The sequence below is a fragment of the Chamaea fasciata genome, unplaced genomic scaffold, assembly GCF_029207755.1.
Source record: "Chamaea fasciata isolate MVZ Bird 193981 ecotype frontalis unplaced genomic scaffold, bChaFas1.0.hap1 SCAF_1, whole genome shotgun sequence".
Lineage (NCBI taxonomy): Eukaryota > Metazoa > Chordata > Aves > Passeriformes > Sylviidae > Chamaea > Chamaea fasciata.
This window is the reverse complement of record NW_027094086.1, coordinates 70,677,708-70,703,823: the sequence shown is the minus strand read 5'-3', so window position 1 is coordinate 70,703,823 and position 26,116 is coordinate 70,677,708. Positions and strand designations below refer to the sequence as shown.

The window sequence follows — 26,116 nt, the reverse complement described above, 5'->3', positions numbered from 1 at the left end:
GAATAATGTATATAGGGCTATATATAATTGCATACATAAATATAAAAAAATATATGAAAACCCTGCCGTTCAGGCTCAATGTTAGGAATATTCTCTTCTCTCTAATGCTGTAAAAAAAGGGGCAGCATGTCCTCCTCAAGGATAGCCATAAATAAGACATTTATTATCTCTATTAGGTTATGGTTTCTCTCAACCTATGGATTCAACCTGTCGTTGTTTGCCTATCTTTTGAATTCTAGACTGTCAGTTCCTTTGTTTTTTCTCCTTGTGCACTTTACCCTTTCTCACTGTTAATCATGCCTCTTCTTCAGACTGCTTCATCCATTTTCCACTTATCTGCCTTCCTATTGTAATATTTCCTGTGCTGATGCTGAGTAATGTCCATGATCCAAAATTTGTCTGTCACCACTGTTATCGTAGGAGGTCATCACCTGTCCGTTTTAAAGCCTGTATCTTCAAGTGAGTGTTGAAAAATTTAAGATGGAAAATTGTGTTGGATGTTTTATAGCATTGTTTATTACCTGAGAAATTCAGATCTTTTTATTAAACCTAGATGGGTTAAGATTGTTTCTAGATCATGCTATCCTTCTCATTATCCTCTCAAACATAAGGATATAGCAGTATTCCAACATTCTCTACCAATTGATGAAGATCTGAATTCCTCCAAAGGTTGAGGTTTTTTTTAGAAATCAGGTTTTGATTGAGGCACATGTTCATCCTGGATCCATAGATAAAGTAAAAATGAAGAGGTTATTAGGCTTTTTTCAGATGCTGTTAAATGTAGGACTCCTGTCAAAATGCTTGTGCTCTGTATAACATGGTTCTTGAAATATCCACAGTATCAAGGAGATAAGAACTGCATAATATGTTGCTAAATGGGAGAATAATATCTATTATGGTGTCTGAAGTACAGAAATTCTCTTGTGTTTGTGAAAGTAGTTATGGAAACATAAGAAAAGATTAGAAGTCTTACAGCTTCAAGGGTGTGGGCTCTTTCCAGAACTTTTCTAGAATTTGTTACATTTTTATTCCTCTGAAATTGAAGGAAAGCGTAGCTGAGGGCTTGTAAAAGCCACTGAGACATGAACTGCACATCCACAACTTCACACTAAAATTTCTATGTTTTTTAAACTTTTTTTTAATACAAAGATGACTTACTCTTAGAGGATGTACAAGTGACAGCACGCCTTTCTGTTCTGACCACTAAAACTAAGCAAGTCCAATTTGTTTCCTCATCTTAGAAGCTATGACGAACAAGATGCTTAACAGCTCAGCCAGTAAACAGATTGACCTGTTGACACAGCTTGTTGTAAATATCTCTTCCTGTGTGTTACTGGACCGCTTCCAGCCTTTTGACTCTATAGAGAAATTGGAGGAGAAGGCTCGTGAACTCATGCAGGAAAATAATCTTTTGGCTAGTAAGTACCTTATGTAAAATGTATTTTTACAGAAAATTTCAGACTTTGCAGTTGTTGTCTGTGTTTATTGATAAGGTAGGTTAAGGTTGCACGGTTTCAAAGCGTGCATTAAATCACATATAATACAGTCTACATAAAGAACATTTGAATGCTCTGATGTAAGCTGGAAAGACTAATTATATTGTTTTAACCGTGGAATGGCCAAATGAATCTTTGGAGACTCTTATTTCTATCAAAATATTTAAAAGAATGGTCATAAATATTTAAAAAAGAACAAGATATAAAATGTGGAATACTGAGGAAACTTAACAAGATGACAAGATCATCTAGTTTGCATACTTTCAAAAATTTTTTTTGGATTTTTGACGTTTCAAAAAGGAGGAAAGAAAGGATTTTGTTAGATTTACTCTTAAACCAACCTTATAGAAATTAGCTTGTTAATTCAGAGTATATAAGCTCATAAGGAATTTATTTTCTTCCTTGGGATTACACTTTTTCTCCTTTTCCTGCATTATATGGTTATTGCTGAGAATGAATTTTACAAAAGATCTTAAAGGGCAAGAATGTTTTTCCTTAACATACATACCTGTCTTGCAGAAAATGCTGTACATTGCATGTAGTGTTTCCAAAAGAGTGGCCCCCTGAAGTCTATCAAAAGTGTTCCACAACATTTTCCCACTGTTGTTTTGGGGTTTTTTGTCCCCTTTATTCCTGTAAGTGGACAACAGAAGACATGAAAAAGCACTTGTAAAGAAGGAAATTGTTCAGTCTGGAATCCCATGCTCGCTTTGTGAGCTGCACAGTATCCTGGAAATTGCCACCCTCTATCAATATAAAACAAACAGGCCAAACCTTGAGTCAAGGAAAATTGCTCCGGAGTACTTTGGAGAAGGCAAACAGTCTCTTTAGGGAAAGAAATGGATGGATAAATCTTGGGCCTCAGAAAACTGAATTATCAAATTCTAGTTCTGTTTTTCTTCAACTTACCTAGGAAAGGGTCATATGCTAATGTAAGCCAGGACATTTTGTCTGAGTATTTTTCAGAATTCTGGCCTTATCATCTCTTCACATTATTAGAGAGAGAGAAGATGGCTTTTTAAGGAACCTAATGTGTCCAGTATGCAATGTTTCATGTTTTGATGTAGGCATACATTCCTTTCCATAGAAAGATGTTAAACCGGAATAGAATATTCCTTTTTTTTTTTTTTTTTTTTTTCTTTCTTTTTTTTTTTTCTTTTTTTCTTTTTTTTTTTTTTTCTTTTTTTTTTCTTTTTTTTTTTTTTTTTGGTGTGTGATCTTCAGAGCCTTCATAGTTTCATGGAATATTTTAGAAAATCAACTGTTTGTGTAAATGAGAAAATGAGATTGGCCATTTGAAAGAAATCAGGTTTGCAGTAAAGTATTCTGTATTTTATTGTCTTTCAGAGAACCAGATAGTAGGTAAGTTATCTCTCTCTTTTCCCAAGGAAGAAAAGGGCAACATTTAGCATTTATCCAAAAGTCCTAAAAAGTCTGGGTCACACAAAAAGAGAACACAAGCACTTTCATGTATTTGGCTTCATCTTTATAGCTACATATTAAGCTTTCATGTGTTTGGTTTTTTGTTTTTTTTTTTTCCTTTACACAAAGCTAGAGAAAACAAACATGCAAATTCTGCTGTGCTAAACTGGAAGTTCTGCAACTGACTTGAAGATTAATATGAGCATAAATTTTAGTGGGTTGGTACTGTTTACTTTGTCATCTACTTAAGGAAGCCGTTATCCTTTGTTCCACAAATTTTATGGCTGCTGCTTTTACTGTGGAACTAATATCAGTCCCCCAAAAAGGGCTAAATGTGGTTGCAAAGAGAAAACTGCAGCTCAAAAAAAGACAAATCGCCTCAGATAAAAATGATTTTTACGAACTCATTTATCACGTGAATAATCTTTTACATTTCATATTCATGGACGTGAAAAATGTGTCTCTGAAACTTGCCATTTTTGGGCTTGGGACCAAGAAAGGTTGGAGGCCTGCCCTGACAGATTAATGCATCCTATATCATATGGTAATTAGCCATGAGTTAGCTAAGGAAATAGCATAAATTACATAAGCTTCCTTTCTTCTTGTGTCAGGTATCATCTTCAATACACCAGAGGACAAGAAGCAAGATTCTAGCAATCTCCTCCCAAGACACATTTCGTATACAATTAGAACCAGTGTTCTCTATAGCATGAGAACAGATTTGATTAAAAACCCAACATGGAAATCCCATCCCCACAAGTTGCCAGCTGATGGGTTTAAATACAACCATGTCTTTATTCCTCTTCAAGACATGATTGAAAGGGCAATTATTTCAGCACAGACTGGGACAGACACATCAGAGACAGCAGTTCAGGTGCAAGCCATGCCTTACCCTTGTCATACCAGTGATCTGTAAGTAAAATATCAGCTTTTTAATTTGATGTATTATCCTCGTTAGATTAGTTCTAGAGAACTTGGGATCCTACTAGGTTCCCACTTTCCAGTGGGTGAATGTATATCTCTGCACAGGCTTAAACAAGTACATCCAATACCAGAGTATTAGAGCATAGCAAATATTGTCCAACAGCTGTGTTTAACATAACATGTTATACAACTTTTGTCTGGCAAACGACCCCTGACAAAATGCTTGCAGCCATAATGTGGAGTAGTCTGCTGCACAGAGTCTGTGTCAACATAGGGTGCAATTAACTTAGAGATTATTCTAAGAGATCCCTTTTAAATCCTTAGTTGTCCTGTACACAAATTGTAAATTGATCCCTTGAAGGGTGAAGCTGATGAAGCAAAAGTGTAGGGTTGTTCTCTGCAAAACCATCAAAACATCCCAATTATTCGATTTTAGAATTAGTCAGTGGTAATAAATTTGTTGAAGTGGAGTGAAAATTGACTGGGTCATGTTATTCCTTGTTGCCCAAATATATTAATTTGCCATGGACACAAATCTGAATTTTGTTTGACTTTGAATGAAGTCCTAAAGAGTAATTGTATCAGTTGTATAGTTTAAAATACAATAATGCAGAATAATAATAATATTGTACCAATGCATACATTTATCTAATTGCATAAAAAATAAATAATTCTCACCTGAACAGGAATAAATCTTATTGTTCATGTTAAATCTTGTTATGTGCATATTTTGGGAACAGTTCCAGTATTAACCTATTAACATTCTGCTAGAAAATAGTTTGCCATTGCAGACTGACAACTTTCCATATTTGTTCTTTCATAGATTCTTGAACAACATAGGGTTTTTTTTCCCACTTATGATGATGCTAACATGGATGGTTTCCGTTGCTGGTATGGTTCGCAAGCTGGTTTATGAAAGAGAAATTCATCTTGAAGAGGTAAGAGGCAGATTAACCTCTGAAAAGAAAATTTATTCATTTCAGTGCACTGAAATGCAAAAGTTGTGAGGCACTTTTAAGTACTCATAATCCAGATGGCCTTGTTTTTACTTGTTTTGTCTGGGCAGTAGATTCTAGTTCTTGCAGCCAGCTCAGCTTCACAACATTGTTTGAGAATCATTGTGCAAATATTGTCCATGCGACAAAAAGCAACAAGCAAAAGTTGAAGCTGGAAAGTGGTATTTGGTATTCTAATCACCTTTGTGATTAGAATTATTCTTGTTTTGGATTGTTTTTCATATTTTGCTCTATGCAGTCTGTACTGATAAAACTACCTAAATTAAGTCAAGAATTTGTTATGTGCCGTGTAATTATCAGAAAAAAAAGAAAAAAAGGGAGATCGCGTACCAAAAAAAAAGGAGACAATAATTTGCTTCTGTCAACAGCTAGTCCTCACAGGTGCTAAGCTTTTGGAAGGACAGGGTCCTTGTTATACATTTTCTATAGGGATAAATACACTTTTTAAAGAATTACACTGATTTCACTGTATCAGCACAATTACTGTTTGAGTAAGATTTTAAATTTGTGGAATTATTGAGGAATTATATAATTTCTCTGATATTTCTGTTGTAAGATAATTTTTTTTAATTCTCCAAAATATTAAATCAATATTAATTTTGATGTTCTTATGAGAACTGCTTCAGAGGTTTTATTAGATTGTATCCCAAAGCATCTTTTTAGAAGAAGAAGTACTTCATACCTGGATAAATTATTATTTTCCTGGTAATACATAAAGGTTACAAACTGTATGTCTGTTTCAGAAGAACAACAAGCTGGGAAAAAGATATTTGTATATACATTGCTGTGGATATTCTCAGTACTTTCAGAGTGTTAAAAGGCTAACTCCTCACTGGAAGAACCAGTAATCTGACATCTGTTCTTGAAACCCTATGCAAAAGAGAGTTTTTCCGAGTATGGTGACTCCTTGTGCTCATGTATGATGATCTCAGAAACTGCCCTGCTCGATAATCCCTCCTGTCTGTTCCAGGAGAGAGCACAGAACAAGGGCAAAGAAACAAGAAATTTAAGGGGAAGACGACATCCTTTGGGGAGCTGGTAGTGTCTTGGTGACAGCAGGTTTTGTTTAAAAAAAGGGAAACAAAAACAAAGTGTGTTTCCTAACTTTGCTGTGTTGTCTTGCAGTATATGAAGACAATGGGTGTGTATCCAGCCATTCATTTCTTTGCTTGGTTTTTGGAGAATGTCATTGTGCTCACAGTAAGCAGCTGTGCTCTGGCCATCATTTTAAAAGCAAGTGGTATCTTTGCTTATAGCAATGGCTTCCTTATCTTCCTTTTTCTCCTGGAATTTGGAGTTACAGTTATAATGTTTAGCTATTTTTTGGGAGCGTTTTTCAGCAGTGCCGATACAGCAGCTCTGTGTGCCAGCCTTGTCTATATGATCAGCTTTTTACCCTACATAGTTTTGTTGGTCTTGCAGAACCAGCTGAGTTTCACCAACCAGATTATAATGGTAAATATTTTTTCTTCTTTTCTAATTTTTCTCCTCCAACTATGCTGTGAATTTCTATAGTTTCAAAACTTCAGACCATAATGTATTTATTTTTTCCCATGTTTCTGTTTGCTTTTGTGATCATTGGAAATAAATCACATTAATAAATCTCCAACTGAAAAAATATTTAAAAGGTGGAAAGGAATGAAAAATAAATTGTCAGGGCAATTTTTTAAACCTACAGAAAATGTCAGGAAATTTCATTCCTCATGCTCATAAGTTCTCTTAATGTCTGGACAGCAATATATTTGTAACATTAGTGCATTTTCAAGATCAGCTGATGACACGCCACTTCTCAAAGTCATTATTTGTTTGGAAAAAAACCCTAGTGATTGATTTTCTGTTAATATAATTGGAGAATAGATCAGAAATTCGTCCAACAATATAATCTGAGGTATATGTTTCTTTGATATAGGTTCTTTCAGGTCCTGTCCTGTTCTATGTATTCCATAGGCTCTTTTATGTCTTTGTACTGTCCTAACATACTATATCCCTGAGTGTGACATCAAATATCACCATCATAGAAAGAAAACCGTATTTCACACATTATGGCTTCACTATTTCAAAATAGCTCACTAAATTAAGCTGCTGGAATAATTCATACAGTGTTAAAAAGTGCTCATTTTTTTCCAAGTCAGTTGGTCAGATAAAATAACACTTTACAGTATTAATAACTAGGTCAGTGGAGCTCTGTTAGGTGGAGCAAATACTGCTAAGGTTTGTGGGGGAGTATGGTTAAAACATAAAATGAAATAACAGCCGTTAGCTTGTGTGGAAGAAAAAAAAGGTCTGTTCAGTTTGTGCTTGATTTTAGTATCACAATGTATTTTATTTCATGAAACTTGTTAACAATATGTTTTTATTTGATGTTCACATACTCTTTCTCCTCTGATGTTGTAGTGTCTTCTTTCTACAACCGCCTTTGGGCAAGGAATTTTTTTCATTACATATTTTGAGGGCCAAGAAATAGGTAAGCTCTTTGGTTAGGAGAAAAGCTTTGTAATTATTATTTCAAGAACTACAGTTGGAAATGTTTTTCAATCTGTTCTGAAAAAATCTCTAATGAGTTAATAAGGTGGCTCATGTTCAGGTATATAAAGGGATGTAATTCTTTTTTTTACTATTATGGCAGGCCAATATTGATGACAGTGGATGTTTCAAACTATCAAAAAAGTATCATAATGGTACAACAGTTTGTAAGAGTGGAAGAGACAATTGCAGAAAATAATACTTAAATTTCCCAGCAGACACTTCATTAAAATGACTCATCTTTACTGAAGGAAGGGCAAAGTTTGTTTTAGGAAAAACTACTTTCCTTGACAACTGTGGAAAAAGAATTTTAGAAGCAATATCATGACCCATTGTACTGCAAACAAAGTAGCATTTTCAGTGGAAAAAAAGAGCAATATTTTAAATACATTTACAACTTTGTTAGTTTTGTTCTTTTTAGCAGTATTGTACCTTTCTGCAGCACTAGTGTTTGCACCCTCTTTTTTCTTTTTATGTCTTCTGCAATGTAATAACTTTATGAAACAATTATTCAGTGAGTCCATTTCTGTTTACCTCTGAATGCAGTCAATGTACACAATGCTTCTTAGAATTCACAGATTTAAATCTTCAGATTTAGCAGTATAGAAATGTTATTAAACTTTGTGTAATCCTTTGCTTTGTATCAGCGGAGTGGCTTAAGCCTGATTCATTGGTCAGTGCCCTGTTTCATCAGTGTTGTAGTTTGTCTTTTGCCAAATTAAGGGCCAGCTAAAAATCCATAAACAGCCCTTTCTACAACGGCTTCTCTACATTTTCCTGGCAGCAGTGTCACCTGCTGCTCTAAACACAGGCTTGTAGAGGCATAGAATTTTTTTTCTGTTCGTTAGGATTACTGTTATTAACTATGATTTGTCTTGTGCCAGTGCTTAAATACCCAGAAGTGTGTGGTGTTGATGTGTTTGTGATCTTTAATGCTGTGCTGATTTAGCTTTGACCTTTAAAAAAATCATTATTATTACTACCAGGAATTCAGTGGGATAACATGCACCAGTCAATGGCGCAAGGAGGATACATGACCTTTGGATGGATGTGCTGGATGATGTTCTTTGACTCCATTTTATATTTTGTAGGTGGCTGGTATTTCAGCAATATTATTCCTGGTAAGATCATGGGCTTGCTCTTATTTCATGTTTTTGAAGAAGCTATTTAATATTATTCATCCATTAATCTCTTTGCAATCTGAACAGTTCGGCCACCACAGGAAACACTTATTGTAGCATTGTCTTTCTTGCTTTTATGCAAATGAAACAAGAATATGTATTTTTCTGAGTTTTGGATCTGTTGTGCAAAATTGTCTGACTTTCTTTGGGGACTGGAAAACAGCATCTTTCTAAAAATGTAAATATTGAGTAGTCCTAACACATGGACTAGAATCTGCAGCTAGGCAAGAAATATCTTTTTTTTGCTGCTGGATAGGCCGAATATTTGATAGAATTAGGAATTTATTGGATCTTCACAGTAAGAGAGCTTAATCTAGTAGCAAAACTTCCTGGAAGAATGGTGAATCTCCTGTCAGTACCTGGGTTGAAACCCATGAACAACAGCATGTTTTTCAGATCATAAAAACTTCAGACAGCACAGTAACTGTATCTTGCTCCCAATCAGTGCACAGTCCAGTGCATAGAGAAAACAAATTGATTTTCAAGTATATTTTCAGAAAGAAGTGATGTGTTTTTAAAATTTTTTTTCATGAAGCAAGTTTTATAAGTCTTATTGAGTTGGTTGATGTATTTTTAATCATAGCCTCATGCCTCATGGTATGTTTTACCTTTCCCTTGATAATTTACCTTTCCTCTTATTTGCATATGCCACTTTTTCTTCTGGCTATGTCGTATTTTTTTTTTAATTAAAATTAATTTTGCCTTGAAAGATAAAGGTGGATGGAATATGCAACTGAATTTTAAACACTTTCTCTTAAATTGACACTTGCCCTTCAGTGTCAGTGTAATGACACTCCAAGCAGGGGGAGTGTGTATTGTGTGATGGGTAAGTAATGCCTGAAAAGGTTGGGCAATGCCAAAGATTAGTTTGTATATAGGAATGTGGTTTTGCCCTTTTTGTTTATGTGCCACAATAACATTTCTTATGGTGGCTGACTTGTTTTCATTTTGCAGATATTAATGGAAAAACTGGTGCAGTGGACTATTTTTATAATTTAAAAATAGGCTCTTTCTCTTGGCAGGCTATTTGGTGCATTTACTTCCCTATGGGTTACAAGATTATGTTAAGTCTATGATTCTGTTACACTTTGAAGCTATTTGGAGACAGGGTAAAGCATCACTGAGGTTTGATTATTTTATGGAAGGACCTGGTTTTATGGCCAAATGAATTTTTTCATACTTTATTAAAATTTTTAAGCAGAGATAAGTTTGGGGCTAATTAAATGGCCTAACCAGCTCATTGTAAGCAATAATAGAAAATTTTTAGTCTACAAACAGATGCAAAGTGACTATAAATTTTTCATCAGTTTATATCATAATTCTAACATAGGAAAATTCGGATTAAAGAACCGATGGTACTTTCCCTTTACTGTTTCCTACTGGAAGAACCTGTGTGGTACAGGGAGAAGCAAGAGACCTTATCTGAACTCTAATATGTTTCTCTTCAATGAAAACTTCCAAGAAAAAGGTTTGTAGTAATAGAATTTGAACAATGGCTTTTTTTTTTTTTTTTTCCTGAATGGTGTGCTAGTAATAGTCAATTTGCTTTTATCATTTCTTGGTCCTGTATTATAGGTGTAGAACTTGTCGCTTTCTCTCTTTTGTTATATATATGAATATTATATAGTAATTGTACATTTTGCTACCCCCTGTAATGATTGATTCATTCTGTGAAAACTATTGCACAGAAATATTTAAGAAAACTCTTTAAAAGATGTAAAATAAGTATCTCTTGGGTTCATCCTGTCCCAGTGTATTGCCTCTTTGTTTTGTTTGTGTCTTTTGGAGTTCACTGAAGCCTTTCATACTCTTACTGAATCTGAAATGTGTTGGGTTTTATTAACTTTTTTAAAAATTTGCTTCTTGTTTCAGTGGAAAAATTAACTTTTTTCATTTATTTCCCTTCTGTTTCTAATTTCACTCTTCTATAATCACTGTTCTTTCTGTCTCTGATTTTTAGCCTTTTGTCTAGAAAGCTGTTATTGAAACTAATTTTTATCGGCCTCCAGATAATTTCACTACTTTCCTATCTATGTTCATTGCTTACAATTAATTCAGATATTTTTACTTTTTTGCTTCTCTCCAGTCCTTTTAAGGATGTTCCCACATTTAGTTTAGGTTTTGAAAATGAAGGAGTAAGTCACTCTCACCTGTATTCCATCTTGGGCCTTAGAACAACGTGATGGGTTGTTGTGCTTTTTTTGGAAGTTACAATATCTTAGAAATGATCCAGTTGTCTGTAGCGTAGGTGAAGAAGCTGAATAACTCAGGAATTTTACATACAGCTGTCTCTTAGATTACAGCAGACTTCAAAAAGTCTTGAAGTTCATTCAAACACTTGTAAAATGATTCTGAGTTCTGTCTGAGTTCTATCTGAATTTCTGCAATTTGGAATAACTCCATTTTATTAAGATGACTGTGTTTGGTCCTTACATACAATGAAGATTTTCCAGTGGGTTGAAGATTTCCCTCTGGGCTCACCACATAATCTGTGGAAAACAAAGACATAAACATCTCTACCTGACCAGTTATTAGTGTGGTTTCTGGCTCAAGTTATTTAAGTAATTGCCTACACTTGGTGGGTCGCTTTTCCTCATGTCACGTGGTTGGTTGCAATTTGCCTGTGTGTGAATGCTAAACCTGTCATGCAGCAAAGGAGCTTGCTGTCCTTTAAAAGAATTGTGTGCCATTGTACTGACAATGGGATATATGCAGCCACGAAAAATTTTAAACGAGCAGCAATGTGACTTGCTTCACTTGTTCCATGCAGTCCAGGTAAGGGGTGGTCCCAGGGATGTGGAGAACATTTAGGAAATCAGAGGTGTGTGGGGGAGGAGCTAGGGGTATAGGTCCTACCAGCTGGCGCTACAACAACAGCAGGGATGACAGTGCCAAGGATGCTGCCTTCCCACTGGGAGCTCCCCTTTGGAGAAGTCCCAGGGTAATCACTTTAGTGCTTGCTAGTAGCTTGGAGCTCTCCCTCTGAGTCTTTCCTGATGTATGTTGTCTGAGGCCCACTCTGCACTTGAATGTTTTTTTTTTAATTTAAAGGATGCAAAAATAGGAAACAGCAGAAAGGTACCTGGAAGAAAGGTGCATGGGTAGGAGATCTCAGTAGTGTCACAACTGCTGTAGTACCTTGCTAGCAAGTAGCATCAAGTTTAGAAGGAATTTTTGCCAGAAGTTTAAAATTGAGTCTAAAAGCAGCAAAACAACTTCTTCAGTCACAGTGTAAACAAACCAGTCTTTGAAATAATTATGTTTAATTATTTATAATTTGATTTGTATGATTCAAACTTTTTATGTATAGGATAGTTCTCTGTTCTTTGTCATGTTTGCATTTTATTTATGTAAAAGTATTGCAAAGAATCTAAGTATAAACTATAAATATCTTATGTACATGTATATTCATAAGAATAATTCTCTCTTCTCATAATTCTCAGGCATAAAAGTTTGTTTCTTTGGACTAATATTCCAATCTGGCTTGCCTTTGCTTAAAAGGAAAATAAACCAACTCACTGCCAGATCTCTCAGTAGTAATGAGTCAATAAAATATTAAAAGTAATAGTATAATGGGGCTGCTGTTTGACTGTGCTCATTTGGAAAGTAGTGCAAACCTGACATGGGAAGGAAGGCAACTTCATTGGTGTCATATCAGCATCTCAGTTTCCTAAGGATGTTACCTCACAGTTAGAAGACTGTTGGATATCTGCTTGCCTTGAGCACCTCGATTTATGCTTAGACTCAGTTGCTGCTCTGGATCATTCCAAAGATCTGCTTTGCTTAGCTGTCTGAGGGGAATTGAGAAGATTGACTGCCTGTGCCTGTGTTATGTCAATGTTGTGTGCCTAAAACTGGATGACATATATGAAGTAGCTTACACAGTTAGAATTCTCCAATGTCTATGGGCATGAAAAATGATCCAAGAAATGTTATTATAAGTATTTTTTTTCTAGAAATAAAATATAGCAACTATTTTATGACTTTATCAAGACATATGTAACCATGCACATAACTTGGCATGACTGTTATAGGTTGCTTTTTAAGAATACAAATGGGCCAAATTCTTAGAAAATATTCATTGGCATGGTATCTTTCATTTCAATGTAGTTTGTGTTGGTTCAGACAATTTGAATGTATGCTTTGGTAAATGGTAGCAGAAGTTAAGTTATTTTGGTATTCCTTTTATACACACACACACATTTAGATTCAGCAACCTGCTTGTTCTGCTACTCTTTCCCACACAGACCCAGCATCTCAGAGCTGGAAAGTCCCTTGCACTGAAGGAGCTGCCATTGGTGTTGTGCTGCTGTCCCTCACCAAAGAGCACGTGGATGGTCAGAAGGCTGCTGTTAAAGATCTCAACCTCACTTTCCATAAGGGCCAGATAACAGCGCTCTTGGGACCTAATGGAGCTGGAAAGACAACAGTTATGTGAGTCTGACTTTTAATGCTGTTACTATCTCCCCTGATCTCTGCTATGCTTTTTCAGCTTAAAATTTTGTGAACTATTTGCTATGCCCTTTTTTTCCCCCAAAATAAATATTTGATAAACTCCTCAAATCACATGGAAAATGAAGGTTGTTTATCTATGACAAGAGGAATGTAATGAGTAGAGAACAGAGTCCTCTGTGCCACTTAAACCATGATGTGGTATCTCAGGAACAGCTTAGGTAGGACTTGGGTATGTCTGGTCATGAAGTTGAATGCATCTTGAAGGAATGTTCTTTTCTGGCAACCTGTATATACTTGTTGCATGGAGAGTGTGGAGTTTAATGGTGGTTTTGTCCCTAGATAATGCAGGAGACTTCTTTCTTGGCAGTTGACCAGAAATGGAAGTAATGAAATGAAAAATGACCTTTAAATATTTCTCAACTACAAAGTTTGTTTCTACCTTCCTGTTAGTTATAATCAGCTTTCATTAAGCCAGTGATGCAGGATGGGGCCTAATTGGGAAATACTCCTCACAGAATACCTGTGTGAAGAAGGAAACAATCACCTGTTGGATTTAGTTGGGGGAAAAAAGATTTTGTTCCGGAAGAAGAGAAATGAAGGACTCTTGAGATCATGTTCTAAAAACAAAACAAGAACCCCACCAACAAACCAACTAACCAAAAAACCCCACCAAACCCATAAAGCCACCAAAAGCAAAAAATAGCTAAACCAACCCAAACACAGTGATGTTCCTATAACTATACTCAACTGAATTGATGTTGCTCTAAGGGTGCTGGAACCTGCCTCAAGATATATAAATGATGAGCTAATTGCACATTATCTTGCTGAATTTTTTTCTTTTTTTCCTTTTCTTCTATCAGATCCCTATTGACTGGTCAGTATCCACCGAGCTCTGGCACCATCATTGTTGATGGAAAGGACATACGGACTGAGCTGTCTGCCATCAGGACGGAGCTGGGTGTTTGCCCCCAGTACGACGTCCTGTTCAACACCCTGACGGTGCGAGAGCACCTCCTGCTCTACGGAGCAGTGAAGGCACCTGGGTGGACAAAGCAACAGCTGAATGAGCAAGTCAGCGGGTAAGCTTTCCTTCCATTTCTTGCAATCTGTCAAGTAAATTGGTAACAACTAATGCAAGTCACCCAAATAGAAAAAAAAAACCCGAAAAACAAGTAAATGCAAAACTTGCAAGGGAAAAACAATGGAAACTGCAGGGTTTTGTGAGTTTTTATCACATTTCATGTTCTGGAATCATGGCTTGAAAATAGATTTCTTCGTTTCTAACTCTTACTTGAATATATTTGTAGTGGAACTGTCACTGTTTAAAAACTTGGTATACAACACCTTCAAATAATGATGTTTTCACCGGAGTGGAGGTTGTTAGCCTTGTAGAAATTGCAGGGGTTCTGCCTCATGCTGTCTGTCTTACCACTATCCTTGCTGGAGAAGCAGATAGAAAGAAAACTGCTGTGCATGCCCTGAGTTTTTAGATAAAGCAACCAATTAACTTTATATATTTATTGTCCTGTATTCCCTCACTTTCAGCAGAAGGGAGGTTAGAAACCCACAAAATCCAGGTAAAGGCAGTGCTTGTTATATTTTTAAATAGGCCACCTCATTTTTCTTTGCGAAATCCAGCCTTGAAATGTTTTTAATAAGTGAAGCGGTTTAAAAATGAAAAATCCAATGGGATAAACAAGTCTGAGCTCTGATGTGAATTCAGAGGATTTGCCACTTGACAGGTTAAAAACATTTGCTAGTGTTTTTGTGCTGATACTTCTTTGATATAGGACTAGATCTTTTATTTTTGCCTAGTGTATATTAAACTAACTAGTAAACTGTACAAGCTGAGATCTGGTTCATTAATAGCTAACTGCATTTATTGTTCTTCAGGAATAAAAGGTATTTTATTTCATAAAAGGTATTTTCAAAGAGTGTGGAAGTGTAAACTGTTACTGTTTACCTTCTGATTCATACTAGACTCTGTGAAGAGCTGGGCATTTCCATGCTTCAATGGAAATAAATGTCAAGCTGATGGAGCTTCTCCCTAACTGTACAATCAGGCCAATGCAGACGTAGTTGTGGCAAAGTGGCTTTCCTTTTTGGTATTCCTTTTTGGTAGCTATCATAAAAGCCTGTTACTCTTAAATTTTGATCTGAACAAAATCAGGTGTGGGACACTGTGTTCTCCCCAGAAACAACAGAATTCCTTCTGTAGAACTGCAGAGACAACACAAATGTAGTAAATGGTTTAAAACTGATGCAAAATAATATTCTGTATTTTATGGTACTTAGACTGCTGAATTGTAATCCTGGCAGCAGTCTGTCATACTAATGGCACGTAAGAACACTCAGAAATCTGCAGGCCTTGCTACTAAGAACAATTAATTTTAAAGGCAACAAGTGCTTTAAAAGACTTCAGAGAAATTAGAAAAGAATGAAACAAAAGCTTTTTATTACCAAAAAAAAAGTGGGCTTCTAAAGAGATTAAGAATAATTTTCTTCACTCTATATCTGTAGAACAGCGATTGAAACCAGTTTTCTCAAAAATTAGAAATTGTCTCAGGGTAAATGGTGTGGCTTACAGACTACATATTCATCAACAGGATTCAGGAGTTTAGCTTAGGACTGTTGAGCCTTCTATGTCTTACTTGCCAAGCTGATAGCAGCTGAAAGCTCTTAGATCAGTGACTGGATGCTCAGTGTGCTGAAAAATAAGTTAAAGGCCTTATAGTATTGCCTTTATTAATCATGTTTCCATACCATGCTCAGATGCAAGATCAGCATCAGAGGGCAAGGGCTGAATTGGAAATATTTATAAGGGATCTCCCAGTCCTTAACACAGGAGTTAGATTAGTTTTGATTAGACAGTACTATTCTACCCAGGGATCCCTAATTGGTTTATCTCACAAACACATGTCTTCTAGAAGAAAAAAAAAAGGAGTGGTGTTACCTTATTTACTTCAAATGGCTACACATTTCCTAAAATCTCAAGTATCTTTAAGTGGTTTGCAAAACCTAAAGCACTGCTTGAGTTATGAAACTAGAAGTCTTTATCATTATTTAAAGGAGCTATAATCTGGAGCTTGCTGAATTTGCTGGAAAAACTAGTATTTATTTTATTATTCTTAATTTAATTTTTTTCTTTAAAATGCTTATTCAGAATCTGTGCATCTGATGATGATAAGCATTTGTGCTTTGTGGGTAGAGGTATTTTTTTTTCTATTTGTTTTTGGCACCAAAGTATATAATCAGTTAGAGGTAGTAATTTTATCACTTTGCATTTACAGTGACTTTTCAGTGGTTCTCTGAGTGGTCAGAATGTGACTGAAAGAAAACATTTTCAAAATTGGTCCCGTTTCTGTGCTCCTGTTTCAGAGCTCTGGAAGATGTGGATTTATCCCAGCATCAGTACAAACCTGTTGGAGCCCTTTCTGGGGGAATGAAAAGGAGGCTGTCAATTGCCATCTCCTTTATTGGAAACTCAAAGACAGTTGTTCTGGATGAGCCCACCAGTGGAGTAGATCCATGTTCTCGCCGTAGTATCTGGGATGTTCTTGTGAAGTACAAAGCTGGTACAAAGTTTATGCGCTTAATTTGCTTCTTATTTTCTTTTCTGTGGTTTTTTTTTTTTTTTTTTTTTTTTTTTTTTTTTTTTTGCAAATAAATTTAAACTGGATAGTCAAAATGTGTCAAAATATTATCAGAAGCTAAATACATTAATTTCTGAGGAAATATTAAGTTGAACTTGGTATTTTTAAGGCAAGTCAAATGGCATTACAAGAATTATCTGCTATTGTACAGAAAAATGCCCAATCTAAATGAAGACTGAGCTTAGTTCTAAATCCTGTCCTGATGTTTCTCCCCTCTCTTCAGCTTCTCAAAATTACTTCCTGGTTTCCATTTCCTGTTTTGCATACACCTGTATGAAGATGCTTATATACTTCAAATGAAAACATATTCATCAGTCAGTCTGCTACACTAATGCTAAAATTGATTGTGGGAATCAAACTCTTCAGCTAGTGAGCACTCAGTTAGCTGTAATAACTCACAATTGAATGATCCGTTGAAAGAGACACTGATGTTATGTAGTTTTAAGGAATTTCTTAAGCTTTTAAAACAGCTGGAGGTTCTAAAGCCTTAATAATGTTTGCTATGTATAAAACAGGGCAAAGCAAGTTTAGAGGTGGATCTAACTAAATTGGTAATTCTGACAGCAGATTTTGTTTGTGTCCTGTAGTTAAGATTTGGAAGAGTCCTGAATACATGTTTCCTTAACGCTAAGGACCCTTGTGAGGAGTTTCTCTAGAAACCAGGTTTTGTAGACACATACCAATCTTTCTCATGCAGGTTGCACACTGATCTTTACCACTCACCATCTTGATGAGGCCGAGGTGCTCAGTGACCGCATTGCCATCCTGCAGCGTGGCCAGCTGAGGTGCTGTGGTTCTCCCTCTTATCTCAGAGAGACATATGGCCAGGGACACAGTCTAACACTCATTAAAAAGGTATGTTAAAAATGTACTGTACTGAACTGGCGACTGCCTGCCAAATATATTTCAAGGGAGATGTATGTCCCTGCCAGGAATATGTGGCATAGATTATTAGAGAACCGCAAAACATGTTTTTATTGGTTTCCTTGGTTGTTTTGGGTGGATGGTGTTATTACTGCTATTTAGATGAGCACCATGGCATCTTTGAAAATGGTGAATATCAGTATTTAGCTGAAAAGGGGCTCGTCTCACTGTCCTTTATTCCTGACAGGTAGTCTCTGTATCCCAGCTGTGATGGAGTTTCATCAGTGGAATTTTTTCTGTATGAATTCTAATATTGAGACCAATACTTCTGGTAGTATTTAATTTTTTCTGCATGTTTATCTTTCTTTCTTCATAGCCCTCTGTGTTTGAAATCCAGGACCCTAAGCACATTGTTCAGGTCACAACTTTGGTACAAACCCACATTCCAGAAGCCTTCTTGAAAGAGAACAGTGGGACTGAGCTGACCTATGTGATACCAGAAAGGGCAGATAAGACCTCTTTTAAAGGTCTTTTTCAAGCTCTAGATCAAAGCCTTCAGCATCTACATGTGACTGGTTATGGCATTTCTGACACAACTTTGGAAGAGGTACTTGTAGTTTTTCTGTGTAATGACATTTTCTTGGTTAGAGAATCCTGATTTTATAGGATATAAAATATCTTCTATATTGTACAATTTCTTGTGAGAAGCATGTTTTCAGAAAAAAAAAAAAAGGAAAAAAAAAAGCAAGCAAGAAAACAAACAAAAATTATAGGTATAATCTATAGAAAACAAACAAAATATATAGGTAAAATCTATACTTTATAGTTTTGCTCTGCTTTTAATTTCAGCACCCACTCTACCATGACATATTTTTCATTTGAAGAATCTAATGAGAGGACTGATGAACTGTGTAACCCTTAATTGTTTGTTTCTGCATTAACTAAAGGGAAATGTAACGTGTCATTGACTTTGTGAGAAGCAGTGTTGTCCTAAACCCATAGCATTGGAACAAGCTTTGAAATTTCAAGTCTGGTGATTCAGCTCAGGTGGCTTTTTGGACAGAAAAAAAAATTGCTAAGAATGCTTTCCAACTTACTAGTTCTGAAGCTTAGGGCTTAGCCAAACAGTGTGATGAAATATCTAAAGAATATTTTCTGTGTATACTGAGAGAAAAGGTCTGATATATGTATACATGAACATATATACAGACATGTATGTACATGTATGTATGTGTATATACTAACTGGGTCAGAGGAAGAGACACTGTTATGCATCTTCATCATTCTGAATCTAGGTCTTTGTAAATAGCCATGTAAGCAAGAGGTTATTTCCCTTGGACTCTTTTTACCCCATTTATAATTTCTAAATAACAGGATTCCCTAAACCACCATTATCCAAGTATTGTACTATAGATTCTTTAGAAATAATTTTTTTTCACTTGAAGTGATGTCTCCTATCATACATATTTTACAAGTTTAATAAATATGTTATTTAATGTTATGAAGTAAATTGCATTCCTGTGATACAATTCTATGAGGCAAGTCAAAAATTTATTTAAAAGTTTTTATTTTCTTATGTAAGATGATTAACATGGTATATATTAACATGGTTAACACAGTATATAATATTGTTCACTGCCAAACATGATAGGTTTGGAGGCAATGTATGTATTGAGAATACTTTTGGGTTACAACCCCATGGGATGACACAGGACTTTCCAGAATTGACATGTATAAAGTAAATGTGAAGTTGTCGTGGATATGAGGAAGATCTGTCAGTGGGCTGAATTTGTCAGTTGAGAGCTTGATTTTAGCTGTTTTGTGATGGAGAGGTTTAAAAACATCTTTAAATGTGGTATTGGATCTTAACCTATCATTCTTCAGCTTGAAGATTTAATGCATTAATTTGGGTTGATTTCTGTCATCTCTGCATCTCATCATTAGTTGTCAGTACATCCTCAATTCTCTATTCTCTTATCAAAAGCCTCTTTGCATTGGGAACTAAAAGGATAGCACATAATAGCACTATTAAATCTATTCAAGCGATTCAATCTGGAAACAAAGAACCCTGGCCTTAAAGGAAAAAATGTGTTTTAATTTTTTTCCTTTTCTTTTTGTTCTCTTATACATTCACCATTATTCTTTTTCAATCTAAGGGACACTCACACTGTCTAAAAATTGTATTCACTGAGGGAAAATGGACTTCTATTCATATTTCAAAGGAATCTTGTAGTTCTAACAAATCAGTTTGTGACACCTGAAATCTCACTAATATTATATTTGCTCACATTTAGGCTTTGGATATCTTTTCCAAACATTTGTATTTGTGTATTTTTTAATACTTATAATCCAATGTGTTGGCAGAACCAAAAGGAGAATAGAAGGGTAGTTAATTAAATTAAACATATACTAAGAGTTCTCTGGGGGATGCTGTTTTACTTTCTGGCAACTCTGGAGATGTCAAAGCTTATTGCTTTCTTGCTTTTCTTTGAGCAGAGAACAAAATGATTGTACCATCTTTTCAAAATAAGATGTGTCAAAATTTGTTAATTGAATACTGTTTTAAAATTATTTTCCTTGAAATGACCTGAGAGTTTGCATCAAAACTTTCCAGGGAAAGCCATATACCTCCTTGAAATGATGATGCAGGATGCTCCAACAACTTCTGGTGATGGCACAATCACATTCATCTATTTCACGGTAGTATTGTCATTTGGCCAGACTTGTTTCCTCAAGGACAAAAGGCACTTTTTGTCCTTGAAAAGGACAAGTCCTTGGTCACATATAGACTTGCTAGGCCAAACAGAAATTAAACAGAATTTCACAGAATTAAGGAATTTCACATAACATTCTGAGTTGGAAGGGGCCCAAAAGGGTCATCATGTCCAGGTCTTAACTGAATGGCCTGTACGGGGATTGAACCCACAGCCCTGCTGTCATTGACACTGTGCTCTGACTAACTGAGCAAGCAGGAATTGCTAAGGCATGTGGGGAAAGGATGCTCTGCTGAGATCTAGAATACACATTCATTTAGATAAAGCAAGAATACTGTCTCTTTGCCTTGGTGCCTAATCCTGGCTTTTCCAGATCTATGTGTTTCAGAGGGTACTCACTCTGTTAATAACATTGTTAGGCTAATACTACTCCTGTCCACAATATCAGGCGCAATAATTTACCTGCAGCATCAGGTAAATTATCATATCTTCTGTACAATGTAGTCCCTAATGATTCCCATTCTTAAGAGGATGTTTGAAAGCTGATTACCATGGGGAGGACCGGGCAATGGTATCAGAGTATGTGTCAATGAAGACACAATAGACATAGGATGTATTAGAAAAGCATTGGGTGGGTTTGTTTCTTTTTTTTTTTTTTAAAGTTATAGCTATATCCTTTCTACAGTGACTTAATGAGATTAAATAAGAAAATGTGTCTGCAGCTATTTTGACACTGAAGTAAACATATCCAGCAACATTTTGTAGTGCAGGCATTGTCCTAGACACAGAGGTGTATGTAGTCTGTGGTTTCACCAAGTGATTGACACACCTGAAGGACAGGATGCCACCTGGAGGGATCTAGACAGGATCAAGAACTGGGCTCATGGGAATCTAATGAGGTTTAACAAGACCAAGTGGAAGGTGCTGCACCTGGATCAGGATAACCCCCAGTACCAGCGCAGGCTGGGGAATGAACAGATTCAAAGCAGCCCTGCCCAGAAGGACTTGGGGGTTGCTGGTGGATGAGAGGCTGGACATGAGCTGGCAAAGTGTGTTTCCAGCCCAGAAAGCCAAATGTGTCCTGGGCTGCATCCAGAGCAGCGTGGCCAGCAGGACCAGGGAGGGGATTCTGACCCTCTGCTCTGGTGAGATCTCACCTGGAGGCTGCATCCAGCTCTGCGGACCCTAGTACACGTGGGACAGGGATCTGTCAGGGTGAGTCTGGAGGAGGCCAGTGAAGTGAATAGAGGGATGGAGAACATCTCCCATGAGGAAAGGTTGAGAGAGTTATGATTGTCCAGCTGGAAGAAGGGAAGGCTTTGAGGTGACATAATTGTGGCCTTCTAGTACCTGAAGGGAGCCTATGAGGCAGAGTGGGACTTTTTACAAGAGCATGCAGTGACAGGACAAGGGGGAGTAGGTTTAAATTAGACATGAGGAAGAAATTCTGTTTTGGGAGGGTTGTGAGGCATTGAATTAGGTTGTTCAGAGAAGTTGTGGATGTCCCATCCTTGGAAGTGTTCAAGACTGGGCTGCATGGAATTCTGAGGAATCTGGTCCAGTGGAAGGTGTTGTCCACTGCAGAGGGATTGAAATTAGATGATCTTAGAGGTCCCTTCAAAGCCAGGATATTCTGTGATTCTATGATTCAGTTGTTACAGTTTAGTTAGGTTTGCTTGACAGAATTTGTGTTCAGAGCTGCCAGCAAGCAGGTCCAAGAAAACAAATTAGAATGCACCTTTAGACTGTCAGGATCTGCCTCCAGGGTCTAATATAGAAATATCAGGCCAGAAATTTCTGGACTTGAAGTTGTTAATGGCTGAAGTTGTTCCCTGAAAACTGGCAGGTAACAAATGCAATCAATGACCACTGTTAAATGGCAATTATATTGACTAAGCAAAATATGGTTTTTGTAACAGTCAGATCTTAGAAAGTCAAGAAATATCTTTCAAGAGCTATAAAGTACTTCACATTGACTGGTTTTTATTGTCTATTGAATGAACTCCTTGGAAACAAGGAATTTTTTGTTATAGCTGATATCAGGTTCGTTTGTGGGAAGAAATAAATGGTTTCTTAATGATTTCTGAAAGTTTCACTGTGGGTGTAATTTATCTTGCAGCTCAACCCAAACAGAGAGAAAAGCGCAAAAGAAAACTTTCATCAAAACAAAGCAAAATTTGGTTGTTCTTTTTCTGTTTAACTTGAGATGCTCATGGTACCTTTATTTTCCATTTTTGTTGTTGTTGTTGGTTTTTTTTTTTTTTTTTTTTTTTTTTTTTTTTTTTTTTTTTTTTTTTTTTTTTTTTTTAATCTGAGGTTCTTAGATCACGGTTTAAATTTCAGTTCAGGTTCAGATAAGAAAATGTTAATTGTGTTTAGTTTGAGCTTACAAGAAGTGGGGAGTGTGTGAATAAAGCTCACTATGAAAGTCATTCCAAGCTTCTGCAAGGCCAAGGTACAAATAAATGAAATACATGTCTATGTAATTCAAAGGGCTTTATGTGGACAGAACTGTGAAATGAGTTTAAGCAAGAAATACTGGGTTGAACACAGATCTGTTTGGCAATGTCTACCATTTAAAATTTAGGTAACAGTATCCTGTCATCTCTACCCAGTTTGGGGTATGCACACTCATGTTTTGCTACAAAACACACATTATTTCCAAGCCCTCTCTGTAGTATTAGTTTTAAAGACTTAGGCTGTCTCTGATGATTGCCTTGTCCTTTAAATGTCTTCCAGTACTGTTATTGTCCATGTGCTTGCACATATCTAGGAACTTTTCCTGAGTGTCCCTAGAAACTGTGAATTCCCTGGAATCTGTAGGTTCTTAGCTCTGTAGGATTTTTTGTATCAGATTTAGCTGTACTAGTACAACTAGAACCCTTTTGTAACAGTTCTAGTTGTGCCCATAGATTTCTAGCTGGAGCATCAGGAGAGAGTTAAGCTGTTTCCTTGGTAAAAACTCCAGTAACTGAGTTCCAACACATACCATGGCTTAGGAGCATAAAAAAGTCAATCAAGAGCAGACAGTCTATTGAAAAATCTTTGCAGATAGTAGTGTTTATTGGTCAGAAATGTTTTTCATAGGTGCTTTTGTGTCTATTGACATTTATTTCATTTCCCTTATCCCTGAGATTTTCACTGGAGAGCTTTACTAATTTTATAGTCATATTCCAGCATGATGGTTACAGCAGTCAGTAGTAGTTCTTGACAGTCTGGTTGGTTTGGGATATATATATATATATATATATATATATATATATATATATATATAATGGTTTTGAAAATGGATTCTAATTTACTTTTTTCTACTGTCATGAAAGGTTTTTCTGAAGCTGCTGCAGGACTCAGAGAAAATGGCCTGTGTTCCACGGGCAGCACACCTGGACCATAAAAATGACGCTGAATCAGTCTGTAAGTAAAAAATGATGTGCCTTCTGAAGCAACTAGATTTATAAAGATCAAAAATGCAAATGTAAGCATGCACAAAGTTCCCAAAGTTGAGGAATGCACAAGCAAATGGAGAATACTGCTTGCTACCATGTGGTAATTCCTTTTTTGTGTGTCTGCCTTGGGTAGTAGCTTTTTATACGTCTGCTGTGATTTACCTCTATCACTTCACAGTCATCTTCACACCTTTCTGTGTATGTGCACACGAGCATTCTCTCACCGCAGCAGCACTGGCTTACTGCTTCATACCAGTCCCTGGAAACTCATTATCCTCTTCATCTCATACTGAAAATGGATAAATAATGCAGACATATACCACAGGTTTAAAATCTCTAAACTATTAGAAAAGTACATTCATGTTCATCCATATACAGCTCAAAAGAAACAAAAAAGCTGGTTGCCCTTGTAATAGGAGATCATTCGTCTTCTTAAGTGGCATGTTATTTTAGGTTCCTTTACATCTCGTTTTAAAGAAAAATGATTTGTACTTTCTCTTTTTCTGACCTGCAAGCCTCGAAGGAGGTCCTTGTGAACACTTCTGAAAACTCAGGAAGATTTTTTTCTTTAAAAAATTCTTTTTATAAGAAGAATCACTAGTCATTACTAATGATCATTACAAAATCCAAGACTCGAATTCTCTAATGTCAGTGTCCATCAAGCTGATTAATGCTTTCACATTCGTTCTGCGACTTTCATGCTTTTATACTTACTATGTTTCTTTCTATTTGAAGATTGACATTTAGATTACAGTTTTCTTTGCTAGATGTAAAGCATTTTCTTTTATGTGCAATGCTTTCCATTTTGTTTCTATAAAGTACAGGCACAGGGAAGTCCTGATCTGTGGGCTGTTATTGTTACCGCAACAGAAATAACAATTTTTAGCCAAGCTTTCTTTATTTGTTAAGATAACTTCAATTGGATCTGCCAGTAATAGGAAATCATTGCCAATAATGGTGGTCTAAGGTGAGACTTTTTCTTACAAAATGCCAGCTTGAATAGAAGACTTTTTCCAGAGGGTTTGTTTGCTGGGCTATTCCAGTCCCTCTTAAACCAGTGAAGATGTAAGTGTATAAAACTAAAACAACCTCACTAAGCAAATAAAATTGCCACTTCTGTCAGTAGTGAGAATGAGACTTTTATTCAAAACACAATTTTGAATATAACTTATTTTATAACAGTCAATTTATTTCTTCAAGACTCAGCTAGGACATCTGAACTAGTTTCAAATCATAACAATCTGTCTTCTCCACATTGCATTTTCATTAAAGAGTAAGATTTGCAGTTCCTAAAGTAATGAAGACAGTATATTCTACCTAATAACCTGATATACTTTCCCATCTGCATCTCAAAACGTATGAAGTAGTATTTGTTCAAGTTATTACATTAATAAAGTATTGAGTAATCAGAGACTCTGTATTTTTTTCAACCTGATAAATTATAGCAAGAATATGTGATGATAATGCCATTTATTTGGGGATGAGAGTACTGGAAAATTGTCATTCGTTGCAGATGACTGTCATTCATCATTAAGGGCAGTTGTGAAGTGTAGGCATAAGGGATCTGGGAAATGGTCGTGAAAGGTATCCATCATTGTCAAAGTTAGGCAGAATATTCCACGGGCAATAGCTTGACTTGTATAACTTTGTCTTTGAAAGTAGGTTCAAAGGCAGTCAAACTTTCTGTTGTCAGAGTAGTCAAATGAATTTTCAAAACCCCCTAGAGCAAGCAACTGGGATTATTGAGGAGATCACAAGATGCTGCTAGATGATTTGTAAAAGAATCTGGACTAGAGAGATGCTTTCACAAACCACAGATCTGAATTCAAGCAGGAGTGTTGGCTATCCTTTACTGCTGCTGAGCCCTTGAGGTGTCAGGATTTTGCAGAAACTAAAATGTTGTCTAAGAGGCGTAGTAGAGAGGTGTATGTCTCTTCTTAAATGAAACAGCAGAAAATCAGTACACGATTTAGGCTGACGACCAATGCCAAAAACACGCAAGGGACATTATTTCAGCAAAATATGGCAGTATCTCACTGAAGTCAGAGCTGAGGTAATATCTAGTTATGCTTTACAGTGTCTTAGTGCACTGTGTCTGATTGGAATTGAGTTAAATTTCTTCATAGCAGCCTCTAGGGTGCTATGTTTTGGATTTGTGACTGAAACAATGCTGAAAATACATCAGTGTTTGGGCTATCACTGATTAGTGGTATTTGTGGTGACAAGGCTCTCTCTTTTCCCACTTCCCTGCTGTGAGTAAGCTGAGGATGAGAAAGAGGGTATGAGGGGACACGACCTGGACATATGAGCTAAATTGACCAGAGAGTTATTCAGTGCGTGGCAATAAAAGTTTTTTTAGGAGGTAGCTGCTGCTACCAGTGGCTGAGCCTTTCTAATTGTGGGAAGTGGTGAGTGATTGCCT

At 36.3% G+C, this 26,116-nt stretch overlaps 1 protein-coding gene across 1 annotated transcript in view; it reads left to right on the top strand.

Moving 5' to 3' along the window:
• ABCA13 (ATP binding cassette subfamily A member 13) overlaps window positions 1-26,116 on the top strand; it is a 175,038-nt gene that overhangs the window by 61,458 nt on the left and 87,464 nt on the right. The window contains exons 23-35 of the mRNA XM_066185749.1: window positions 1,242-1,418; window positions 3,530-3,830; window positions 4,666-4,780; window positions 5,984-6,313; window positions 7,253-7,322; window positions 8,368-8,502; window positions 9,893-10,030; window positions 12,810-12,996; window positions 13,878-14,096; window positions 16,396-16,592; window positions 17,368-17,525; window positions 17,911-18,141; window positions 23,572-23,662. Of these exons, the coding sequence (XP_066041846.1) occupies window positions 1,242-1,418; window positions 3,530-3,830; window positions 4,666-4,780; window positions 5,984-6,313; window positions 7,253-7,322; window positions 8,368-8,502; window positions 9,893-10,030; window positions 12,810-12,996; window positions 13,878-14,096; window positions 16,396-16,592; window positions 17,368-17,525; window positions 17,911-18,141; window positions 23,572-23,662 (2,349 nt within the window). The remainder of the gene's footprint in view (window positions 1-1,241; window positions 1,419-3,529; window positions 3,831-4,665; window positions 4,781-5,983; window positions 6,314-7,252; window positions 7,323-8,367; window positions 8,503-9,892; window positions 10,031-12,809; window positions 12,997-13,877; window positions 14,097-16,395; window positions 16,593-17,367; window positions 17,526-17,910; window positions 18,142-23,571; window positions 23,663-26,116) is intronic.